This window comes from Muscardinus avellanarius, assembly GCF_963383645.1.
Source record: "Muscardinus avellanarius genome assembly, chromosome: 9".
Taxonomy (NCBI): Eukaryota; Metazoa; Chordata; class Mammalia; order Rodentia; family Gliridae; genus Muscardinus; species Muscardinus avellanarius.
In genome coordinates this window covers 52,105,616-52,126,222 of record NC_137795.1, presented here as the reverse complement: position 1 = coordinate 52,126,222, position 20,607 = coordinate 52,105,616, and the positions used below count along the sequence as shown (strand labels likewise).

The 20,607-nt window shown below is 34.5% G+C and overlaps 1 protein-coding gene across 1 annotated transcript in view; it reads left to right on the top strand.

Annotated features, from left to right (window-relative positions):
• The window catches only part of GNAT3 (G protein subunit alpha transducin 3), a gene marked incomplete at both ends in the record, with an annotated part of 51,514 nt that extends 31,694 nt beyond the window's left edge, over positions 1-19,820 (top strand). The window contains 4 exons of the mRNA XM_080701321.1: positions 1,715-1,843; positions 16,264-16,393; positions 16,582-16,735; positions 19,630-19,820. Coding sequence (XP_080557447.1) covers positions 1,715-1,843; positions 16,264-16,393; positions 16,582-16,735; positions 19,630-19,820 — 604 coding nt within the window. The remainder of the gene's footprint in view (positions 1-1,714; positions 1,844-16,263; positions 16,394-16,581; positions 16,736-19,629) is intronic.
• Positions 19,821-20,607: the final 787 nt, after the last annotated feature.

Here is a 20,607-nt window from a genome sequence, read left to right as displayed (position 1 = left end):
TACCTCCTCAGTTTAATACCTGAACAAATTTAACTTTTGAACAATAACATGTAGCAGGATTCTACCTCTCAAATCTTAACTCAGTAGAAGTGCTTCAGTTTTTATCTTTCTTTAAGCTGAAGAGACACACACACATATATACACACACACATATACACACACATATACACACACACACACATACACACACACACTTGCTTCAACATGATAGTTAAATTTGTCATAAAAATTACCATGCTATTGCTATTTGTTTCTAAGCTTTTCACAGAAATAGTCATGTTGCCATGATACTAAAGCTTTAGTATCAAATGTCTAGAATGATGGTTTAAAAATCTACCCAATAAAACACTTTATTTTAATTTATACCCACTATCTGGCTTTAAGGATAAAGAAGCCAAGCGCAGTTTTCTGCTTCAAATCTAACAGAGGTATAGAATACACAACTTAATCTGATTTACTTGTCAGATTACTGCCCCTAGATCCTATGAGGAGTAAAAAGACAGTATTAATTTTGCTGAAACAGGGATTTTTAACATGCCTGTCTGGAAGGGTTATGGACATAGCAATACACTAACAGAACAGGAAGGAAGTGGGTACAATGTATAAGTTCAGCCTTCTGTCCCCAGAAGTCTTGAGTCAGGACTAGTTTTGCAGTTTCATGAGTTACTTCCAGTGTGGACCAGCAAGAGACCTAGGCAATTCTTTCATTGAGCCTTCTAGCTACCATCATGGCTCTTAATGGCAATGACTACGTCTTGAACTAGACAGCCCATACGAAAATAACAACAACCTACAGATTTTAACATTTAAAACAATTCCTCTACTAAAATCTAAAGTACCTGAATTCAAACTACAGAATTTTGAGGTAAATTAGAAGTCTAATAACTACTATTTTAAGTGATAAAAGTAGACAAATATAAATTATAATATATATTTATTTAAAATATATATAACTATATACTACATTGGATATAATATATATTATATATTTATATAAAAATAAAAATGTATTCCAATATATTTATATATAATACAATATATTTTACATAAAATGCAAATTTATATTTTAATATATTATACACACATAAATATATATTTAATATGTATGCATAAAATTTTTCCAGGCAAATGTAGAGATAGAGACATATTTATGGTCCAGGCCCTATAAAGATAAACTTTCTTTTATATTCTTTTCTTCATGCTATTTTACTCTATTAAAAGCTAAAGTGCCTAAATTCAAACTATAGAGCTTTGAGGAAAATATAGTAACTACTATTATAAGTGATACAAAGCACATGCATGTATGTGTGCATGTCTATATATACATACATGTAATATATATCAATATTTACGTTCCAGGCCCTAAAGAGAATTTTTTTTTTAATCTTCATACTAGCAACTTTATCAGCTAAGCCTCATAAAGTCTGGGCTAAGGCTGTGTTGATTGGCTTCCTTTAGAAGAGGCCCCAGTTGTAGCCATGTGCTGTGCTCAAAGGTACAAATCTAAAACATCCCAACCACCAAACTCTTGTAAATTAAATCATCAGAATTTGCAAAGCTAGGGTCAGAGTTTATTATTTTAACAAACTGAAATAAAAATTAATTTATACTAAATTATACTGTCTTCCAATGCAAACTTAAATATATATGTATATGTATATGTATATATGTATGTATATTCTATCTCATATTTGTTTTTGTTTTGTTTTATTAGCTACCTTAATGATTTAGATAGGATAACTGCTCCTGGTTATGTGCCAAATGAGCAAGATGTTCTACATTCTCGAGTGAAAACAACTGGAATCATTGAGACTCAATTCTCCTTTAAAGACTTGCACTTCAGGTATGATTAAATATATTTTCTAAGTGTGGGGAGAAGGATAGGTCAGGCTCAATACTTCTTCCTGGAAAAAAGCTCTAACCCACAGACAGGGGGCAGTGAATTGCTGAGCATGTGCCCTAGGCCTTGTCAACTTGCAGCAACACTTCCCTTTACCCCTGTGACCTCTCACTCCACTTCACATCAGAGCCTCATCCTTCCTCGAGGCCAAAATGTTTCTGTGTTGAACAGGGGGAAGATAGCTTTTTTTTTTCATATTTAAAAGTGATGTTGTACTTTGGATTAAAATAAAAGAAATATATTTAAATAGCATTTAAGCAACAGGTGACAGAGATCCTATTTCCTTCTGCCCTTTTACTTTCCCATTTGCTTGAAATATTCCTATTAAATCTGTTTCCTTACCTTAAAAATGCAAATGATTATAGAGAGAAAGTATTTGAATATGATGTTTTACTTAGAATAACAAGGTATATTTCATAAGCAGGTTTTAGGTATGAAAATGGATCATTATTTTTATTGTTGCATGTTATCAAGCCTTTCTGAGAAATTCTACTGCAAAATTACTCTTTGAATACACTGAATATTCAACCCATAGTGTTAGAGAATATGACTTGATACTGAACACTTTTCTCTGGATAATGGGCAAGGAGGAATACTGAACATTAATACTAAGTTCTAGTTGTATTCTTCAGAATAAAAATACCAATAAATTATCACTAATAAGGTCATTCATACATGCAATAATGGAAACATTTACAGAGTAAAAAACTGGATAAAAGCTGGCGTGAATAATGTATATCCACTTGTGAAGTCAAAGTAAGTGAATGACAAAGTAGTTTCATAAGAGTTGTTTCAGTGGCATGGAAAATTTTAAATTTTTTAAATTATGAAAATGGGCTAGCCAGGCATGGTGATGCACGTTTGTAGTCCCAGCACCTTGGAGGCTGAGACAGGAGGATCACACAGGTTTGAAGCCAGCCTCAGCTACTTAGTGAGGCTCTCAGCAACTTAGTGAGACCCTGTTTCCAAATAAAGTATAAAATAGGTCTGGGAGTATAGCCCAGAGGTAGAAAAGCCCCTGGGTTCTATCCCCAGTACCACACAAAAAAATAAAGTAAAAAGAAAGAAAACTGGTTATACATAATATTCCATTAGAATGGCTGTAATGTAGATAGAATATTTTCAGTTAGTGTAAAAGAAATCTCTTCAAAATTCACACTAAATGCCAGGTCTTCAAAGAGTTAATTTTCTGAAAGATTAGCCAGAGATCAAACCAGCAGAAAGGGACTGCATGGACTGCAATCAACATCCTCTCTTGGCAAATGTAATAGAAGTTTGTCATCAGTTTTGACTCCACAGCTCTATAGTCAGTTCCTTTTTGGAAAGGACTCTTTTCAGACTGCAGATCTCTGATCCATTTTCTGAATTCTTCCTTTGGGAAGTCTACTTGCTTCACCCCTCTACCTGTCCTAACCCCAACAGTATGTGTTTTGTTTTTGTGGGTTTTATTTGTTTGTTTGTTTTGTTTTGTTTTGTTTGTGATACTGGGGATGGAACCCACTGGCATTCTACTCCCAAGCTACTCCCCCCGGTCCTATTTTTTAATTTTTTTTTTTTGAAACAGGGTCTCACTGAGTTGCAAAAGCCTCACTAATTAATTAGCTGAGGCTGTCTGCAAATCATGATCCTCAGGTCTCCACCTCCCGAATGCTGGGATTACAAGTGTGCACCACCACGCCCGGCTCCAACACTGTGTTTTTGACACACTTCTTTTTCTGTCTTATCTTTATCCTTCCAGAATTCCTGAATAAGGCAAACACTAGAACTGCGTGTATGTCTTGAGGCTAATCAGTCCAAAGTTCTAATCCCATGTTCTCCAATAAACAGCAACTGGAGTTAAGAAACACTGGCCTGTAAGTTTGTCATAAAGATTAGATCAGCTGAAGTCTTAGTAGAAAGTTATGTAACCTGATATAGCTTATTTTACATAGTCTCATGAACTTTTTTGTGTCTCACATTATGTGGGTCATAAACAAGTTATGACAAAATAATTAACGTCACCCATTGGATATCTAAAAGTTCATAGTCGTGGTCACTTTCAAGAACATTGACCAGTTTAGTACCTTCTCAGGAAAGGTCACTTGGAAATAATATTGTTATCTATTCTCTCACGTCCCAGACCCTTTAGACTTTGGGCTTGCTGTTCTTTTTGTCTAAATGTTCTGCCCTTAGGTCTCAGCAAGAACTAGCTCCTTATCAGGAAGATCCTAATTCAAATGCCAACTTCTCTTGGATCCTTGTCCATTTTTATCTATTTACTACCTCTGCATATCTTTGTCATGATTACTCCCGGCAATGTGCAGAAAGACATTTAACTACAGGCTTACTGGAGCCATGGAGTGAAGGGAAAAGGAGAAGGCAGATCTGCAGCTCTTGATCTTTTCTTCTTTTCTTTGGTGTAAATACACCCACCACAGACAATTTTGACCAGTTTTATAGTATTATGTTACTAAAGGCAGAGTTAGAAAAAATGCAAATAAACACCTGTCACTAGCCATGCCAGTATTCACTGTCTCGATTATAATATTGATATATCAGAGTACTTAATAAAGGAACTTACTAGTATATGAGATTTCCTTGCTTCTATTTTCATTTTCTCTTTTTGTTTCTGTTTTTATCTCAGATACCTTGAGCATCAGGAGGCCAGGGACCTTGTCTGTTTATAGCTCTACTTCCAGTATTTATCACAGTGGCTAGTACAGAGTGAGCATATTGTCAATGATTGATAAATGAATAAATATAGTATGTCAAGCACTCTAAACCCACAATCTCTACCCCTTCAAGAACATAAACTGGGTAATGCTTTCATTATGTAGGATATAGAACCAAGAAATAGAAGCCAAGTTTGGTACTTGCAAGCCTATAATCCCACTATTTGGGAGGATGAGAAAGGAGAATCACAGGTTCAATGACAACATCAGCAAAGTAGTTAGGAACTAACTAAATAATTTAAAATATTGGGGGTATATTTTGAGGCAAAACATCCCTGAGTTCAATCACTAGGACTTCCCACTCCACAAAAAATGAAAGAAAGAAATAGAATGGAAGTAAATGAGGTGAAAGATTTCCCTTAGGATCTTACATAGAAGTGCTAGGGATTGCGGTGCAAGATGGTATAAAGCCATGATCCCAGTACTTAACTCAGACACAGAATGCCTCTGGGTTCAATCCCCAGTAACACACACACACACACACACACACACACACACACACACACACACTAAAAGTGGTAAAAGTGTTAGTGATCAAAAAATGCATATCCTTTTGTCTTTGAAGACAGTGCTCTTTTCACTGTATGTCACTGATGAGTTTTTAGATAAACTGGGGAGAAAATTTTTCTTTACTGTAGGGTAAATGCTTTTTTCCAATGTTGATTATATATTATAATTGTATTCAGAGAGAAGGGGAGAGGGAATCAAATGACAGTTTGCTGGGGAGATGCAAAATATTCTTTAATATTTTTTCTCCTGGAACTATTTAAAAATTTTAAATTTAGTCACAATTGAGGCATGTTCATAATTTAATAAATCTTCATAGTTAAATCACACTTCTTTCAAGTGCTGCATAAAACTGTCCAAATGTGCCCTGGCTTATGTAGTATAAAATTTTGTATTTTAAAATGGGAAACATAAAAATAATGAACCTTTCAACTTCACTTCGGCAGTTGCCCAGGTGTTAAAATATATTACATTAGCATTGATTTGTATTCATATAGCACATTTCATCCTATGACTATTTAAAACTCAAGACTTAGTTTACATATTAAATTAGAGAACTCTAGAATTTTAAATAGGAACACCAAAATAAAAAAATTTCTCTGCCAAGGTAGGATATCATCTCCATGTATCATCTAATTTAATGTAAATTATCTCAGAGTTCTTATCAAACCTTAACTCCAACTGTCAAACTGATAAATCATCTCATAGTTCTTATCAAACCAGACCTTCACCTGTCAAACTGATAATTATTTTTACAGATGTTCAAAGTACTATGTAAGTGAAAAATACAATGCAAGTGGGAGAGTTTCCATTGTTCGAGAATAATCCCTCAGAACAAGTAACTTAGAAACAGATCTACAAGGATTCATCAAACAATTATAGAGAAGTCACTTTCTTCCTAAATGTTCCAGAATTGAGAGTCTTTCAAACTATACAGAAAAAAAGATCTGCATCTGTTACAGCATGGGTCTTAATATTTTGCAAATTTATTTCAACTACTTTTTTGAACCTTTGAGATCTCTGATAGGCAATAGACGAGCGTTTTCCAGAACATGAAGTTGAAGCATGTTTGTTGTATTCATTTGTGTGGAGTTTGAGTCACCTCAGCTTAGAAGTGAGTCTGGGTGTCTACCCAGAAGCCTCATCTTTATTTAGCTTTGTTATTTACTATTACATCTCATTAGATCTCAGTGCACATTAACTCATATATACTATATATTTGTTTCAGGTATCTTTAAGATTCATATTACCCAAATAATGTGATATCATTTGATGTGTATTTATTCTAATGATGAAATTTGTTGTATTGACTCCACAAATTACAATATAAAATAATTATAGAATAATCTATTCAGCATTTAGAGTTATAAATGCCTAGACATATGGTGAGTAGAAAATAGTTAATCATGCTGGGCATGGTGGCGCACGCTTGTAATCCCCGTGCTTGGGAGGCGGAGACAGGAGGATTGCGCAGGTTTGAAGCCAGATGCGCTGGCTTAAGAGACCCTGTTTCTAAATAAAAAAGTACAAAATAGGTCTGGGAGCATAGCCCAGAGGTAGAAGGGCTTCCAGGAACCCCAGTACCACCAAAAAATCAAAAAAGAAAGTAGTTAATCATAAATTAGTATTATATACTAGTGTTACTATTATAGATGTTCAGAGACCCTGGTTCCCCTCTGGTATATGTCCTTTTTTTTGTTGTTGTTGTTGTTCAGGATTGAACCCAGGGATGTTCTACCTCTGAGTTAAACCCAAGCCCTATTTTTTATTCTTAGAAATGGGGTCTCACTAAATCGGGGACGGCCTCACTAAGTAGCTAAGGCTGTGAACCTGTGATCCTCTTGTCTCAGTCTCCCAAGTACTAGGATTACAATCTTCAGCCACCACATTGGGCTTCTTTCTAAAATCATGAGTAAATAAGGGATTTAGAAAAACCTCTGTGCATATTCTTGTTGTCTATAAGTATCTACCCTTTTCTATCTCTAGAAACGAGGTAAGTGAAAGATGTACATAGACCATTTTGCTATGTCTATGGAGTGACACAGATACACTGGTGAACTGTCTTGTGTACAGCCATCATAGCGAGGTATGTCGCCTCTGATAGAGCCAAACATCTTGAATAATTTCCGTCCAATAGAGGAGTTTAAAATACATTTCTGCTCAGATTAGATCTAACTTTTATGTGGTTAAATATATAGTAAAGGTCAGAAATGGTAATTTTTCAAGCAGTCACATGATATAGGGTGAGTCACATACTGATTTTATCAATCTTAGATTACACAGTAATTTGTTAGGAATTATAAAGGGCAGATTATTTCAAAATAATTTAGTTACTATGAAGTGAGACTAATCTTGGGTGGTCAAATATTTAGCCAATTGTTTAACATAAACCTCTAAAACTCAACAGTTCTCTAACTGCCTAAAATAGCACTGCAAAACTTAACTATTTTGTCAACTTTTCAATATAAAGCATTATAACCCTGATGGCTCACCCTCTATTAATACTTTGGTCAATTTAACACATAATCAATATTCAATGGTCGCTTAAAAGCATGGCCTGTAATTTTTACCTCTATCACGATCAATCATTTAATAAACTTCCTTTTAGCTTTAAGAATTCTAATTTAAACAAAAGATTTATTAAGGACATATTTATTACCTTTTCTGCCCCCACCTGCAAAATTAAACAAATAAAACCAAATAAAAGCAAAATTAGAACTGTATATTACATTTAGCATCCCTGAAACTCTGCTGAGAGCGTTGTCAGTCATCTGCTTTGAGATCACCTCCATCTGGCTTGGGAGGGGCACAAACTGCCCATCCAAGTGGGAATTATTTGTACACAGACACATTCCCAAGGATTAAATGGGACCAATAACAAGGGACCCTGACAGATAAGCAAAAACCCTGAGTTTACCCTTTCCTTGCCTGATTCATCTGTGACTACCTTGGTTTTATTCCTTGATTCATCCCATGATTTCTTTGTTATTTCCTTTGATTAATAATATCTTATAATGTTTTGGTTATAACCCTCAATAAAACCAAGATGCTAGAGGAAGGACAGTAGGAATAGAGACATCTCTCTCCTTTCCAGCCTCCCCAGTTGCCAAGTTGACCTCATTGTCATTCATGTGAGAGATGAGTTCTCATCAATCATTATCAATGCCATCTGCTACAAAACTCCAGTTACTTTATTCAGGGAACTTAGGTTATTTCAAGAATGTCCATTTTTCTCATTAATTGTGTGTTACAATTAATCATTCTAAACATCTAGGTAACAACTATATCTTTTCTTTTAATTTTATTTTTCACAGAATGATCACAATGAAGTTTATTCATTTATTCATTTATTTATTTATTTATTTTTATGGAAGTAGGGATTAAACCTGGGGTCATTCTATATCCATCTTTATTATTATTATTATTATTAATATAATATATAATTTTATTATTTTTATTTTTGGTGGTACTGAGATTCCTGGAAACTCTTCTACCTCCGGGCTACACTCCAGACCTATTTTTTATATATTTTTTTTATTTGGAAACAGGGTCTCCTAAACCAGGGAGACTGGCTTCTAACCTGCGCGATCCTCCTGCCTCCCAAGTGCGGGGATTATAAGCATGCGCCACCACGCCCGGCTTTATTAGTTTTTTGAAACAGGGTCTCACTATGTTGATGAGTCTCACTGCTTGCTGAAGCTGTCCTCTAACCCATAATCATCCTCTTATTTAAGCTTCCCAAGTACTGGGATTATAGAAGTGTGTCACCACACCTTGCTTGCTTTGGTTTTTATATATGAGAGAATACTTCTATAGTAAAATTTTAAGTAAATATTCCACTTTGGAATTCCCTAAATTATTTTAACAGAATGTAATACTTTATATCTCTAAAAACAGGTCTAGGTTAAAACTTAAGAGAAAAATCTAAAACTGAAAAAATACATAAAAAACAAATTGCTACAAAAATAGTGAAACCAAATTTAACTTATTTTAGAGCCAACGTGATGTCCAAGAGAATCAATATGAAAACAAAACTCTGGTCCTTAATATGATTTACTAATAAGTATTTTAGTTCAATAACAGTAGATGGAATTAGAAAATTGTTTAATGTTCCTAGTATTGGGTCTACTACATCAATGTGTACAGAAAAAATACTATTTGTCTAGTGAGTCATAAATTAGAAGATCATAAGAATTCAATATCAGAGAGACTTTCAGAAGCCAATTTATCAATTACATAAAGACTGAATAATCTTTATCTTCCCTTCCTTGGGAGAAAACTAAGCCTATTATTTTGGGCATGGGGGTGCACGCTTAAAATCTTAGTACTTGGGAGGTGTAGATGGGAGGATCTCAGGTTCGTAGTCAGCTTCAGCAACTTGTGAGGCCTTCCAAAACTTAGTGAGACCCTATTCCAAAATACTGAATAAAATAGGGCAGGAGGTATATTTCGGAGATAGGATGCCCCTAGATTTAACCCCCGGTGCTGCAAGAAAAAAAAAAGTTTATTGGAAGCTACATAATGTGCTGAAAGAACACTGGTTTCAGGGTCATAATGCAGAAATTCTACCATGACTAAGTGTGCCTTTGTAAATGAACCACTGAGCTTCTCAAAGTTTCACTGTTTTCATTTGTAAAGTGGGTATAATACTATTTCCCTTCTGACACACAATATAAATGAAGACAACTATAGATATGAACTAATTTCTTTTTTAATTTTTTATTAGTGCATTGTATTTATACATCATAATGGGGTAAAAAACTTGTGTAGACATAAATGCACACATCACCCAGTTAGCTCCCACCAAGTCCCCACCTCACTCCCTCCCCACCCCTCCCTCTTATGCTTGGCTTAGTGGTTGATTACAATATGAAGTACATCCTATACTTTAAAGCGTTTCATATGATTCCAATATGACTTTCATACAACTGTAAGGTATTATTCTCACTATTGTTACTTATTTTTGCAGCACTAGGGATGGAAGCCAGGGACATTGCAACTCCGAGCTAAATCATCTCTAGCCCTATTTTTTAGTCTTTTTATCTTTTAAACAGGGTGTCATTGAGTTGCGAAGGGCCTCGCTAAGTAGCTGAGGCTGTCCACAAACCACGATCCTCCTGTCTCAGCCTCTCAAATGCTGGGATTACAAGTGTGCATCACCATGCCCTGCTTTCACTACTGTTACTTATTGCAATTGTTTCTACATACCTGAGAAGTGCTACTTCTCATACCTGGCTTTAATGTGTCACTAGTGGGCAAAAAGGTCAAATTATCAGAGACTGTGGGGATACAGCAGTGAGATCGCTGGGCTTGCTTTCATGTTGATTTTTATCTCAGAGACTCTAAATGCTTTCATTTGGAGAAAAGCTATTTGAGACCATTATGTGATAGAAAATTAACATGTAGGAAGAACTTAAAATTTTTTTCCTGGTCCTATATAATTTATACCATCTATAAAGTTCTTAAATTAGAATTCCCATAGCTGGATAATTCTTACTATTTTTTTTCTGGGGTCCCCCTGTCAACACTAAACAAAACTATGAACATAAGAGAAATAGATTTTTTTCCTTTAAGGTAAAAATACTTGTTCTCCATACAGGGAATTAGAGCAGTTTACTCAAAATCACTTCAAATATAGAAAATTTTTCCTCAGACATTTACAACTTAAATATAAATCTAGTTGAAATATAAATGCTATTTAAAACGGAAAGTATCAACTAGAATAATGGGAAATGGATAGTTAAGCGTGAAAGCTAGAAAAGGAGACTTGAGAGAAAGTGTTAACGGGTAAGGTCAAGTTCTGTTCATTGGAGACAAAGGTACCCTGGAGTAGTTTGATTCCTATAGCACAGCCATTTTCCCTGAAGAAACTGAAGGTTGGGCCCTCCTACCACAGATATTAGATTCATCCAATCACCTTTGCCTTCATTCCATTATAAGTTAATTTTGCATCCAGTAAACCCTGGGGAAGAGTTTAGAGTAGAAAAGGGAACTAGAACTAAAGAATTTCTTATCTATTAAAATGTAGTGAGCAGAGTTAAGACTGGTGGTTTGAGTTCAAAAGGACCCAAAATTTAGCCTTAGGGATGTATATTCTGTCTTTAGCTCACCAAAATCTATGTGTTAATGCAACTTTGTTCAATCACAGTGTCACATTACAGTTCCAACAAATAAAAATGATCCATAACATAACCAAATGGAGAGTACTTACAATGCCTAGAATCCAGAAGGTCTATACAATTGATATCTAGGGAGTTTAATAACTTATCTGAGCTCTCATAGCCACAGAACCTGTCCTGGTGCCTAGAACATAGCAGTCCAACAAGTATCAGTTGAATTAATCATCTGTAAGCAAGGAGCTTAAGACCTCATATGATAATTAAGAAAAAGTAATTATACATAACTTAGTTTATGGGAGGTTTGTTTGTTTATTTATTTATTTATTTATTTAATCTGTGGCACTGAGGTTCCTGGAAGCCCTTCTACCTCCGGCTACACTCCTAGACCTATTTTATTTTTTTGGAAACAGGGTCTCCTAAGCCAACGCGGCTGGCTTCGAACCTGAGCGATCCTCCTGTCTCCGCCTCCCAAACTCGGGGATTACAAGCGTGCGCCACCACGCCCGGCTTATGGGAGGTTTAAATGAGTTAATTGCTGTAAAATGCTTACATGCCTGGCAAATAGTAAATTCTTAAGTGTGATAAATTACAATCAATCCACTACAGTTTGTGGTATGAGAATTTAAGGAAGAAATAAGAGTCATGATCAGAACTATTTTAATTTCTCTCTAATTTTATATTTTAGGTTATTTCAATAAAAGGATTAGAAAAAATTTTATTTTGCAATGTCTCAAAGAAATACCCTAAGATAGTGTTTATGGATGACAAAAACATTCAGCTAAACATTTAAGTTTCAGAATGCATACCTATAATGCTTGTTTATAGAATGCTGAGTGTTAAAAATTAAAGTTATTAGTCTGGGCATGGTAGCATACCATCTGTAATCCCAATACTTGGTTTGATGAAACAGGAAGATTACAGATTTGATAACAGACTCAGCAATGTAGCAAGTCTCACAGCAACCTAGTGAAACCCTGTTTCAAAACAAAAAATAAAAAAGGACCAAGGACATATCTTGCAGGTAGAATGCACCCAGGTTCCTGAGTATCAAAAAAAAATTAAAGTTATTATTTAATTCTCAAATTATTTAACCTTAGAGTCAAATTTCTGTCACCTTTCATCTGTTTTACAAGTCAAAAATTTTAATAATTAGTAGCACAGAAAATATTCTTTATTGATGGGTATGGTGGCACACTCTAGTAATTCCCATGCTTGGGAGGCTGATACAGGAGGATTGCGCAGGTTCGAAGCCAGCCTCAGCTACTTAGTGAGGCTTTCAGCAATTTAGTGAGACCCTGTTTCCAAATAAAATATAAAATAGGTCTGGGATTGTAGCCTGGAGGTAGAAAGCCTTTGGGTTTTACCCCTAGTACCACAAAAAAGGAAAGTATTCATTATTAACACTAAATTTAAATTTCCAATTCACACAACTATTGCACTTTTAGCCATTATGTTCAATACTATATTTTCTCTTTTCATTTACTATTGAATAGTAGAATTTTGCATTGTTGCTATAAATCCAAACTTCTAGAGACCAAGAGATACCTGAAGTAGAAGGATTTATTGAACCTAACACTTGCTAGCCAGAAAGAAAACACTAGTACTGAAACAAATTTCCTAAGCTACTGGCAGCATGGCTTGGTAGAGATTGGGAAAAAAAAAAGTTCATTGGATCTAAGAAGCCAGAGTATCTTATAATAAACATTAGAAGAAGCAAAAATACAAACTGCTTACATCGAACCTATTTTGACTAGAGATAAGAATAAGCAATGTGAAGAAAGCAAAAGTTTGGGCTAAAAGGAGCATCCGTAAGGAGAAGCCCTTGTTTCTCAAGGAGTTGGAGCTGTAAGAATAATGCAAAGATATCTTGATAGTCATCCTTCTGGGGTTCATTTTTTTTTCTTTTCTGTTTTCTACTGGGAATTGATACTAAGGACATTGTACCTCCAAGCTATGCCTCCAGCTCATTTTTCAAATTTTACTCTGAAACAGGGTCTTGATAAATTGCTACGGTTCTGGTAAATTGCTGAGGCTGGCCACAAACATGCAATCCTCTTGTCTCAGCTGCCTGGGATTACAGGTGTAAACCACAGCCCCCATATCTCCTGGGATTCTGAGTCGGGGATTGCAACATATGCTAGGAGTGTGTCATGGTTTGTTGTTACTTTCTCCCTTTTGGTTTGGCTGGATTTCTTTTCTTTCTTTCTCATCTACAATATCTTGTATTCTCCAGCCTGTATACTAAATTTGGTATATCCAAGATTGGATACATGCATATTGGATATTTAAGTATATATTTGAGTGATTTTTGTTCTATATATCTATTCCCTATGTGGTTCATGTGGAAAATGTGAAGTACAATGTATTATATTTTTAATTATCTTCAGAAAATCATCTAATAGAAATTTATTATACCAAGTAGGGTTATTGCCCTTGAAGTCTGCATAGATGCTTAGAAGCTTACATGCTTTATAGTAATTAATATCTTGGTCTTAAACTATCTCCATAGACTTATAATGTATTCCTCTGCCTCTAGTCTCCTCCTCATCAAATCCATCCTCTGGATTCAGTTCAATGTAACTTAAAAATAAACAAACAGTGTTAATTTCTTACTACAAATCTCTTCCAGGCCCCCATTGACTACAACATGAAATCTAAATTAATTTCTCATGCAACACGAAAGATTCAGTTAACCTATTGCTGGTTTATCATGTCAACCTTACTCTTGTACCTCAAACTCTTTATCTGTTTTTTGCCATTGCCTAGAACATTCTTTTCCAGGCATTTGCCAAATTTAATTTCTCATTACCTTAGGTTTTTACACCTCTGCCATTTACCACAGTTTCTGATAACTCTACTTCTAGTAAAGGCCCTATTTTATCTTGCCTATATGTATGTTTTAAGCTTATTCCCAAATAAACACACCCACTTCAAGTTATCAAGGCATGAGAAAACATAGCATGTTTGGGGTAAGCAAGTAATTTCTACATTTAGAAACATGATGATTAAGGTTAAAACATTAAGATATATTACCTAATAATTGTGATTCAATATTCATTCAACATTATTTATTACAATTTTTAACCTTAATCTTTATGTTTCTAACCACAGAAATGACTTGCTTACCCCAAACATGCTATGTTTTCTCATGCCTTGATAACTTGCATATGTATTTTGTGTAAAAGTCACCCCCTCCATTTCATTAACCTAAAACTCTATTCACTTACTTGGCGAGTATTTACTGCATGTCAGTTATGTGTCCATCACAGTGCCCAGCACTGGAAATAAAGAGTTACTAAGATAAAGTCCCTGCCCTCAAGAGGATGTTATCCTATTAAAGAAACAATAGATATCACACATGTAAACTTTTTCAAAGATCATTATTGATTGCAATGATTACTATAAAGGTAAGAGAGTGGTTCTATAGAAAGCAAACAGGGTAAAGAGAGACACATTACATAAACTCTGAGAAAGGCTCATTTATGGAGGAGATAATGATACTAACACCTGAAAGTAGAGAAAGAGCAGTTATGTAAGAAAGAAAGAAATCTCTGACACAGGAAAAGGAAACAGCCTGTGCAAGAATTTCCAGAGAGAAAAAGCTTAGATTTACCCTAAAGGCACTGAAAGAATAGTCATGTGGTTAGAAGGCACTAAGAAGAGAAAAATGACATGAAATGTGCTTGGAAAGGTGGGCAGGAAGCCTTGTAAACCCTCATAAGTTTTCTTTTTTTTTTTTTTTTTTGTTCTAAGAGAAAGAGTCCCATTTAAAGATTATAAGCAGAAAAATGATATAATAAGAATTTTAAAGTTCATTAAAATATTAAATTAAATATATTAAACTGGGCCTGGTGGCTTACATTTGTAGTATCAGTATTTGGGAGGCTGAGATAGGAGGATCACAGGTTAAAGGCCAGACACACACACACACACACACACACACACACACACACACACATTGAATACCTTAAGACAACATATTGAGTACTTGTGATAATTAACTTTTGGGGCTGCAAGAGTCAAACAAAAGAAACCACTCAGAACACTTGTGTAGGTGAGCTGTTGGTGAATTGGAGCAGAAGAGATAGAAAGAAATGGATGATTTAGAGGTTGTATTTTGGATGCATAATATTTGGACATATGGAAAGGATGCATAAGACATAACTCCATTGACTTTATTGAATGTTTCTGTCCATGATGGTGCCTTTTACCAAAGTACATAGTAGAGGATGTCCAAGTTTTTAAGCACATCCTATAAGCTTCAAGATTCCACAGGCTGGCTTAGATTTTCTTGTGTGCTGACAATTTTTCCCTGGGTGTTACAATATTTATTACATAATTTTATAATAACTTGTTTGATTTTCTCTCTAGCAAGCAGGGAGCTCTTCGAAGAGAGTGGACATATCTTTTTATCTTTATGTAAGAGTATCATCCGGTCTAGGATGTGGAATACAAACAATATTTACTTGAAAAAACAAATGCATGTAGTAAGTGCTAAGAGCAAAATTCATAGCATCAGAATGGTAGCAGTTTGTGGTCCTTCAGGGATTGTTTTCATTCTAGAGAATATGTATAAACATTGACATCTTCTAAAATTCATATATTTTTTAATAAAATGTTAAGCTGCTTTAAATCTTCCAATTGCTCAGTGTGAAAATCATTTTACTCTACTGTAGACTGAAAAAAAACTGAACCTGAATTGCAAAAAAAAAGAACTTAAATTGCATGTTGACCAAATAAAATTTATTTTATTAGCAACAAAAATAAAAAGAACACTGCTGCTTTAAGTCTTCCAATTGCTCAAACTCAGGATAAAATTTATTTTACTCTATCATGAACATAGATTGAAAAAAAATGAAACTTAGTTGCAGGTTGAATAAATAAAATTTATTTTATTACCAACAAAAATCAGAAGAATACCTTTCAAAAATATGGGAATAGCGCTTTATAATTTGAAATGTTAATCTTTCTACAAAATTTGGAGGATCTTTGCAATGTTCATTATTTATTTGTTTTTTTTTTAAAGAATGTTTGATGTAGGCGGGCAGAGATCAGAGAGAAAGAAATGGATTCATTGCTTTGAAGGAGTTACATGCATTATATTTTGTGCTGCGCTCAGTGCCTATGACATGGTCCTAGTAGAAGATGAAGAAGTGGTAAGTCTGAAAGAGAAAAAATGCCATGGTAAAAAGCAAATGTTTGTGTTGCCAAGTAGCACAACCACACTTCCAACACAGTGAAGTCTTTCCAAGATCGATGTCACTTCTAGGATCTTGTGTATGATGCTTAACTCTCACATTCTGCAAATAATAATTCTACACATTCTTATTTTTATGCCTAACAGAACAGAATGCATGAAAGTCTCCACCTGTTCAACAGTATCTGTAATCACAAGTATTTTGCCACCACCTCCATTGTCCTCTTCCTCAATAAAAAAGATCTCTTTCAAGAAAAAGTAAACAAGGTGCATCTTAGCATCTGCTTTCCAGAATACACTGGTAAGATTTTATTTTTATAATCCTATATTTCTGTATAGAGATATAGTTTTCTATCTGAATTTGGACATTTAATACTTAAGAAGATGAGCCATATAATCATATTTGATCCGTGCATATGATCCAAAGTGAAAAAAATTTCCAAATAAAGAGCAATCTTCTTTATGCTGTTATATTAACACAAATTCCCATTGAACAAACTGGAAAAGCTAACATGACAGTCACTACTCTGTTTAATGCATTGAATAATACTGAAGTATTGTCTTCAACATTGTAATAGAAAAGTAAATTTTCTTTTTTTTTTTCGGTACTGGGGATGGAACACAGGGGCATTTTACCTCCAAAATACACCCCCAACCCTATTTTTTATTCTTTATTCTGAAACTGGGTCTCACTGAGTTGCAAAGGGCCTCACTAAGTAGCTGAGGCTGGCTGCGAACTGCGATCCTCTGGTCTCAGCCTCCCAAAGGTGCAATTTTTTTTAAATGTACATACTGATGAAAGCCAGTAATGCTATACTAGATTTCAGTGGCTGTTCAATACCTGAATTGTCAGAGACTGAGAGCATGAACAGATTTGAGAATCATGACATCTTTTCCTCTTTTGGTTTTTTTTGGGCCCTGGAATTTTATTATCTGTCCTGTGAGTCAGTGACTATAAAGGTTAAGTTCCATAGAAGGATTACTTTAATATAATATCAGTAGCAATTTTGTTTTTTGTAATAGTTAAAATGCTTTGTTGTTAATAAGATTATGTATGATGGAAATACTTTCAACTCAAATAAAAATACAAACCCAAATTCACCCTTTAGGTAATGTGGGATAGCACAGATGTAACTAGGAGCATGATATTCTGTCAAAAAATAGGTACTTAGGCTGATTAATCTATATAGTGCTATGTCTTTATTCTATAGTTATAAATGGTATTTAGATATTTATCAGGTGATTAAATATAAGAATTATTTTATGTTCAATATTATGAATTAAATATTAATATAATTAAGGGTTATTTATACATATTTAAGTAAAAGGAGTTTATTTTTTAAAGCACTTTTTAGTTAAAGAGAAACTGTTTAAGTTAAAGTACAAAAGGTTCCCATATACTTTCTTTGCTTGATTCTGTTCTTTGAACATCTTGCATTGTTGTGGGACATTCATTATAACTGCTTCCCTGATATTGATACATTAACTAAAGTCCATAGTTTAATCAGGGCTGACTCCTTGTGTTGTACAGTTCTATGTGTGCCAAATGCATATCATTTATCTACCTGGATTAGTCAGCTTTCTGTTACTATAGCAAATGTCTGAGTTAAATAAACTTATAACAGGAAAGAGTTTATTTTAGCTCACAATTTTGGAGATTTTAGCCCATGGTCATTGGCCTTGCTGTGTTTGGGCCTGTGGAGAGGCAGGGCATCATAGTGTGTGTGGGGGGCAGAGGAAGCTCATTCATGTCATGGCAGCTGAGAAAAAATGAGAAGGAAGAAACCAAAGTTCCATGATCCCCTTGATGGCACACCCTCAGTCTCAATGCCTGGAACACCTCTACTTGTTCTCACCTTCTGTTTTTTTTTTTGTTTGTTTGTTTTGTTTTGTTTTGTTTGCTGTTGGAAATAGGATCTTACTAAGTTGCTGAGACTAGTTTCTAACCTATGATCCTCTCGTCTCAGTCTGCCAAGTACTATGGTTAAAAGCATGCACTACTACCTCCCACATAGTATATGTGTGTGTTTTTTTTTTTCAGTACTGTGGATGGAACCAAAAGACATTCTACCTCCAAGCCACATCCCAGCCCTATTTTTTATTTTTTATTTTGAAACAGGGTCTCACTGAGTTGCAAAGGGCCTCACTAAGTAGAAGTTGAGGCTCTCTGCAAAATGCAATCCTCCTGTCTCAACCTCCCAAATGCTGAGGTTACAAGTGTGTGCCGCCACGCCTGGCTTGTTATATGTTTTTTTTTTGTTGTTTTTTTGTTTTTTTGTTTTTGTGGCACTGGGGTTCCTGGAAGCCCTTCTACCTCCAGGCTACACTCCCAACCTATTTTATACTTTTTTTTATTTTTGGAAACAGGGTCTCTTTAGCCAGCGGGGCTGGCTTCGAACCAGCATGATCCTCCTGTCTCTGCCTCCCAAGCACGGGGATTACAAGCGTGCGCCACCACGCCCAGCATGTTATATGTTTTTAAAGATAGTCCTTGATAGAAATCTGATCCTAAAAATAATAAATCAAAGAACAAATCCTTGGGAAATCTTTATGATCCTTTCTATGTAAAATCCTCACAAAGCATATTCTGTTATAATGTCAGTCCAATTAGTTGTCAATGCTACTGATTTCTACAGTTCTACAAACACATCAGTTTCTATTCAACCAGATCCTGCAACTCTCAACTCGTTTCTCAAGTCTAGGAGAACAGGCCATGCTCACTTTCACTCTATTGTTTTTATTTATGCTTTTCTCCCCTCCCTTCTAAACTGCCTCGCAAAGTCTATTTCAAATACTATCTTCATTTTTACTTAGTGGTCTGTTATTTCCATTATTTTCACTTTTAGCTCATATTAAACATATAAATACCCACAGAAACACAAATACCCATCACTTAAAGCATAGAGTGGTTTATTTTACTCACTTGCTGTGTAAATATATCGGTGTTTCTATTGCACTGTGAGCTTTTTTATAGACAAGATTACATATTTAGACCCCAAAACCTTCAGAAGGAAGCACAGGTTCCAATACCAAGCATGTTGCATAAATTCCTAAAGAGGACTCTTTCCATTTTGATTTTTTCAATACCTAGTTTACAAAGCAAAATCCTAAAACTTACTGGTATTATTTACAGTTCTATTTTTATTTTTTGTAACATGCAGTTTAATGTTTACTTCTTTACTTTTATTTAATAAGGGCCAAATACATTTGAAGATGCAGGGAACTACATCAAGAACCAGTTTCTAGACCTGAATTTAAAAAAAGAAGATAAGGAAATTTACTCGCACATGACCTGTGCTACTGATACCCAAAATGTCAAGTTTGTATTTGATGCAGTTACAGATATAATAATCAAAGAAAATCTGAAAGACTGTGGGCTTTTCTAATCAACCATTTTCTCTTCTGTTCTTTGATTACTCTTTACAAGATTGAAAAGGTGCTGTGCAATTAGTATGAATAGATATTAACTTATCTTAAAATATAATTATCATTATACAGCAAAAAAAATTGTACTGAAAAATTTTATTGTGTTGCCACCTGTATTTCAATAAGTTTTAATTTATCTGTGACTTGGAAAATTGGTTTCTGATGTCCTCAGGTCCAAACATAAGTATATTTCAGTAAGTATAAAAGTACATAATAGTGAACCTAATTTTCTTAGAAATAAACTTCCATAAGTTGCCTATTTTAAATCAGAGTGAAAAATGCGGAGCATTCCACATCATTTCCAGTGAACATATTTTTTAAATTTTTTTATTGGTGTAATGCAGTGAACATATTTTAAAGACATTCTATTTTACTGCTAATGTAACCATGTCCATACTGTCGACTCTTCAAAAATTGTCTGAGGCATTTTATTGGTCAATTATCCCTTGAATAAGCAACTACTAATGAAATGTTCACTATACATGTTCTTGATTGAGAATTACATGTGTATAGTTTTTTCTGCTACATTTTTTCCTTAAAAGCAATTAATTCTGAGTTAACTCTTAGAGCTGAACACTTCAATAATATATTTTTGCTATATATTATTTTGCAATACATTTTCCAATATATTGGTTAAATGAACAATGTCACATTTTATTACAGAATAATATGCGAAACAAATGCTATTATAATTGATTACCACATGGGCTTGGGATAAGAACACTAGATTGAAAGAGGAAAACATAA